Here is a 5,641-nt window from a genome sequence, read left to right as displayed (position 1 = left end):
GGTAATCTAATTCATCCGAACGTGACAAGTTGTGGAACTCAATCTTTTGCTATAATGTTTTATCTACATTCAATTTTTGCTAAATTCAATCGCAAATTTTAATACAAAGTAATAAAAATAAATAAATTCGTTCATTCCAAATTTTCAACAAAAGTAAAGTTTTACACAAAACTAAGCCCTCATTATTATACAATATATATATGATCGACATGGTAACTCTAAAAGGGTGAATAGGGTTTAATCGAGGTAATTAAAAAAATTTCATGATGTGGGCCCACATAAATAAATTAACAATATGTTTGCTAACGAGTAATTTAAACTACAAATTCATGCAAATAAATTCAACCCAAAATAATCAATAAGTTAATAATACTTCTTTAGTACTAAATTTGATTGTAATAACAAGATTGGTAATGGATATAGAAATTCAAGAACAACTAATAAAAATAATTCAATATGAGCAATTGGGTAGTTATAGTGTGCAGGGAGTTGGGAGGATCTGGGTGATGTGGCGGAAGAGTATCTATGATTTTTCCATTGATGTTAGTGGGGATCAATTCATTTCTTGAATCTCAGTGGATATTGTATCTAGTGCTAGGGTACATATTGGTGCTGTGTATGCCTCTATTGACGTAGTGAGAGGAGGAACTTGTAGTCTCAGTTGATTGATGTGTGTGCCTCGTGGCAACTTCCTAGAGTTGTTTTGGGGGATTTTAATGCTATTCGTAGTAGTTCGAAGAATTTTGGTGGTTGCCCTAGCTTGAGGGAGATAGAGGAGTTTGATGGGGTGTTATTGGAGGCGGATCTGGTTAAGTTGGGTGTGATAGGTAACTGGTTTGCCTGGACTAGTAAACTTCAGGGGAATGGTATCTTGCGTCGATTGGATCGATGCTTGTCTAATAAGGCGTGGAATGTAACTTTTCCGTATTTGGATATTAGGGTTGGTCAGTGGGGGATTTCTGATCATAGCCCTCTTTTGGTTTCTACATGGGAGACGAGGAGTAGGTCGCCTTCTACGTTTTGTTATTTTTCTCATTGGGCAAAGGTAAAGAGTTTTCTTGATACTATCAGGTCAGTGTGGAGAAGGTTTGAGGATGTGTCTCATATGGTTAGTTTTGTGCGAAATTTGAAGGTAGTGAAGCAGGTTTTTCGTGCATCATTTGGTAGGCGTATCTTTGTGTTAGCTGATGAGGTGTGGCCGGTTGGGCAGGTTATGGAGGCTGCTCAGGCTGCGCTAGAAAGGGATCCTGCTTCAGATTCGATGTGTGGAGGCGGCTCGGACCACCAAGGTGTTTTGGTCAACGGCGAGATTGGAGAAGGCGTCGCTCCGACAGAAGGCCAGGATGAGGTGGCTGAAGTTAAGTGATATGAACACAACTTTTTTTTTCATCGCTGTGTTCGTTCTCGTCACAGCTACAGTAGTTTATTTACGGTTGTGGATGCTGGAGGGGACTTGCCAGACAGTGTATGATAAGGTGGCAAGGGTAGGAATTGAATTCTTTCGGGGTTGCTTAGGGCTCAGCATGTGGGGTATAGGGATCTTACTGCCCGAATTGAGGATATTGTGTAGTTCAGCTAGTCTGAGGAAGGGGTGGAGGCGCTTAGTCGGCTAGTGAGTCGGGAGGAGATTCAGAAGGCTTTATTCTCAATGAAGTCTGAGAAGGCTCCTGAGCCTGATGGGTTTTTAGTGGACTTTTACAGAGTTGCTTGAAGTATGGTTCGGGATGATTTATGTGACGCTGTGCTGAATTTTTTTTAGACATGTTACCTGCTTGGTGGAATTAATTCTACTGCTATTACTCTCATCCCAAATAGACGGGGAGCTGAACGTATGGAAATTTTTCGTCCTATTTCATGTTGCAATATTGTGTATAAGTGTATCTCGAGGATCTTAGCTGAGAGATTGCAATTGTGGTTGCCTGGTTTCATCAGTGGTAATCAGTCTACATTTGTTCCGAGTAGGTCAATTTTTGATAACATTTTATTGTGTCAGGAACTCGTGGGGAGCTATAAGGAGGGCAGAGGTAAGTCACGTTGTGTGTTAAAGGTAGACCTTCAGAAGGCGTACGATTCGGTAAATTGGGATTTTCTGTGTTTGTGTGTTGTTGGCTATAGGTACGCTCATTCAGTTTGTTAGTTGGGTGAGGGCTTGTGTTACTTCGCCTAAGTTCTTTATGATGATTAATGGTTCCCTCGAAGGGTTTTTTTTTTTTCCTGATATGAAGGAGTTGAGGCAGGGGGATCCACTGTCTCATTTTTTGTTTGTGATGGTGATTGAGGTCTTGTCTAGATTGTTGAATAAACCTCCTGTGCGGTTTAGGTTCCATGATCGGTGTGAGTGTTTAGGCCTAACTCGTTTGGTTTTTGCAGATGTCTAATGATTTTTCTATGCAACTGAGAGAGATTTTTTGGAGTTTTGAGGCAGGTCTTGATAGAGTTTACAGGGCTGTCTGGGTTAGTTGCAAATGTTGGGAAGAGTTCCATGTTTGTTGTGGGTGTGGAGTCTGGGGAGGCGGAGGAATTAGCTGCGTATACGGGTGTCTATCTTGGTTCGTTGCCTGTTAGGTATCTGGGTTTACCTTTATTGTCAGGCCGGTTGAGGGCTATGGATTGTGTGCTTTTGATACAGAGGATTATTGCTCGTAGCAGAAGCTGGGTAGCGTGGTCCCTCTCCTTTGCTGGGAGGTTGCAGTTTGTTAGGTCTATTTTGTAGTCCTTTCAGGTTTTTTGGTGTAGCATCTTCGTGTTGCCTACGTGTGTAACTCATGAGGTTGATCATTTATTACGTAGTTATTTATGGAAGCGTATTGTGGTGAGTCGGGGTGGTGCACGGGTGGCGTGGGATGAGATATGCTTGCCGTTGGGAGAGGGGGGTTGGGTGTGAAACATGTGGCCTCTTGGAACCAGGCTGTTATTATGAAGCTGCTCTGGCTTCTCTTAATTAAATCGGGGTCACTATGGGTGGCGTGGGTGGAGGCGTACGTTTTGCGTGGGCGGTCGTTGTGGGTTGTTCGGAGTGAGGTTGAGAGGTCTTGGTGCTTGAGGACTATCTTGCGAAGTAGAGATAGATTCAAGCATTTGGTTCGTTTGATGATCAACGATGGACGGTCTTGTTTTATTTGGTGGGATCCTTGGCTGCCAGGGGGCATGATTTTTTATCTATATAGGTCTACGGTGGTTCATGATGCAAGGAGTAGTTTGGAAGAGCGGTTGTCGGAGTTCATGGATGGTGAGAGAGGTTGGAGGTGGCCTACAGTGTCTTGGGAGCTGTTTGAGATCTAGGGTCTTATCCAGGCAGTGGGCTCTAGGGTGAGAGGGGAGGATTATTAGTTTTTGGTGTCGAATGCTAGTGGTCGATTTTCTATCGCTAGTGCTTGAGAGAGTATATGTCCTCGTCGTCCTAGGGTGTCTTGGGCTGGTATTTTGTGGACGGGGGGTGGTATTCCGCTTCACTCCTTATGTGCGTGGTTAGTAGTGAAGGACAGGTTGGGTACGCACGATTGGTTGGCTCCGAGTTGTTTTTGGGTGGGATGGCGAAGAATTGGGGTGTATTGTCGGGGGGGAGGGTGTCTTATGTATGAGGGAGGTGTGGAGTCGCAAGATCATTTATTTTTCAGTGTGAGTTTGGGAGAGAGGTGTGGTCTAGTGTGTTACGTCAGTTGGGTTCGACACATCGGGTGACTGGTTATGATGTAGAGTTGAGTTGGTTGTGCCGAGTGGAGCCGGGTAAGGGGGTGCATAGTAAGTTGTTCCGTGTTTTCTGGTGTGCTTCCATATACTGCATATGGCAGGAGCGTAATCGGCGGCTACATAGAGGTCGAGCGAGGTCGGTGTCTGCTCTGGTTCACCTTATAGTCTCTACGGTTCGTGCTTGTGCTACTTCCTAACGGTTTGACCTTCTTGGTCTTATCTAGTGTGTGTACGGATGTTTTTTCTTTTTGAAGTTCACATTGTTCTCTGTTTTGCTGTAGCCCCTAGTTTGTGGGGTTATGGGTTCTTTTCTCTGTCTTTCTCCTTGGTGGTCTGCGAGTTTGCATTTATCTGTTGGTTTTGTTCTGGTCTTATCCTGTTGGCTTTGTTTTGGTTTTGTTGCCCTGTCTTTGCTTATGCTTTGTTGCTTTGATGCCTTGATCTCGGGCTGTGGGATCCCTCTTGTTGTTATATAATAATATCACATATTCTAAAAAAAAAATATGAGCAATTAATTTTAAGAATAAAAATTGCAATTAATTTCAAGCAATAAAATATAATAATAAATTAATTGCAAAATTAAATAGGAGAGAGATAGAGAAATTGACATCGAGAATTTTATAGTGGTTAGGCACAACCGACCTACATCCACTTCCCAAACTCCTCTTAGGTATATCACTACAAACTCGACTTTTTTCACGACTTAGAGTCGAATCGTACAACATTCTTTTTCCGAGCACAAGAACAAACCTGATCTTTCCACAGTTGAGGATCAAACTGTTGCAACGACTCTTTTTCTGAAACAATATTTTGGAAAAATAAATAGCACACTCGACAAACTCTCTAAATAGTAGATTTACAAATTTAGCACTCAATGAATAAATCGTCACAACATAAAATATCTCTCTCAAGAAGAATATTGAAATTTGGAGAAAGAGCAACAATGATGGCTTAATGAGTCATGAAGGATCGAAAATAATAAAAATTGTTGTTGAGATCAAGAGAATAAGATTGGTTTAGATAAAGAGGAAAATTGTTAAAAACCACATTTAATCTGGGCTATTCAATCTTGGAAAAGAAAAACCAATTGTAAAGATTTTAAACTAAATTAGTCGTTAGATACAAACAAAATATAATATTAAATTCATTTTCTTTTTTTAAAAACCCAATAAAAAGTAAAAATTGTCCAAAATTAGCGATTAGAGACAAACATAAAACATAATTAAATTCATTTTCTTTTTAAAACCAATCCAAAAAATAAAAGCTCAGCATGTGTCACTCATCCATTGTTCCAAGTGACACGTTTCAATTGGTTCACTTTGATGAGAAAAATTATGTCATGTCACCAGCCCGAGATTTTTTTTTTGTTAAGCTGGTTTTGGTCATGTTTTCTTCGTTTGAACTCCGACTTGAGTGATTAAAATTGCGTTCGAACCTTTGTTCCAAACTATACACAATGAATATTTTAAAACACTAAAATTGTTAATAAATAAAACATATCTATTATCAATAAAATATTAATTAATTAATTAATTTAAAATTAGGGCCAAAAAGCAAAAAAATGTTAACAAATGAATCAATCTTTCCAAACTTAAAATTTAAAGAAAAATGTAGCTTTGGTGATTTTACAAAGAAGCTCCATACATAAACATATGTTTATATTTATAAAACACATGTTGTACATAATTGGAACATTACATCATCCTATACAATTCCACACATTTTTATTGACAACATCTCAAATATGCAAAATTATTTTCCAAGAAAAAGAAAAAAAAGAAAAAGAAAAAGCAGCTTACTAAAGTCATTTAAGATTAGTACTCCAACACTTCTCAAAGTTGGATTGAGAATATGTCCAATCTCAAGTGAGGATGAACCCAACTAATATATGTCCAATCTCAAACACGTGTTTATTTAATTTCTAAATTTCAAGAAACTTTTGCGTTAATTA

At 39.6% G+C, this 5,641-nt stretch overlaps 1 protein-coding gene across 1 annotated transcript; it reads left to right on the top strand.

Annotated features, from left to right (window-relative positions):
- Positions 1 to 413: 413 nt before the first annotated feature.
- On the top strand, positions 414 to 4,166 carry LOC120075757 (uncharacterized). The gene is made up of 8 exons (XM_090312476.1): positions 414 to 542; positions 656 to 1,362; positions 1,414 to 1,465; positions 1,760 to 2,024; positions 2,116 to 2,360; positions 2,426 to 2,656; positions 3,792 to 3,863; positions 3,972 to 4,166. The coding sequence occupies exons 1-8, from the start codon at positions 414 to 416 to the stop codon at positions 4,164 to 4,166; spliced, it is 1,896 nt and encodes a 631-aa protein (XP_090168602.1).
- Positions 4,167 to 5,641: the final 1,475 nt, after the last annotated feature.

This window comes from Benincasa hispida, chromosome 1 (assembly GCF_027475165.1).
Source record: "Benincasa hispida cultivar pf3 chromosome 1, pf3_genome.v1.1, whole genome shotgun sequence".
Classification (NCBI taxonomy): domain Eukaryota; kingdom Viridiplantae; phylum Streptophyta; class Magnoliopsida; order Cucurbitales; family Cucurbitaceae; genus Benincasa; species Benincasa hispida.
Note: the sequence above shows the minus strand (reverse complement) of the source record. Positions and strands in the feature narration are given on the sequence as shown.

Excerpts from the sequence above, each read along its gene's own strand:
- LOC120075757 (XM_090312476.1), top strand. The coding sequence starts at position 414 with ATGGATATAGAAATTCAAGAACAACTAATAAAAATAATTCAATATGAG. Across the intron at positions 2,361-2,425 it reads GTTTAGGCCTAACTCGTTTG|GTCTTGATAGAGTTTACAGG; the intron begins GTTTTTGCAGAT and ends GTTTTGAGGCAG. Across the intron at positions 2,657-3,791 it reads TTGCTCGTAGCAGAAGCTGG|GAGCGTAATCGGCGGCTACA; the intron begins GTAGCGTGGTCC and ends TGCATATGGCAG.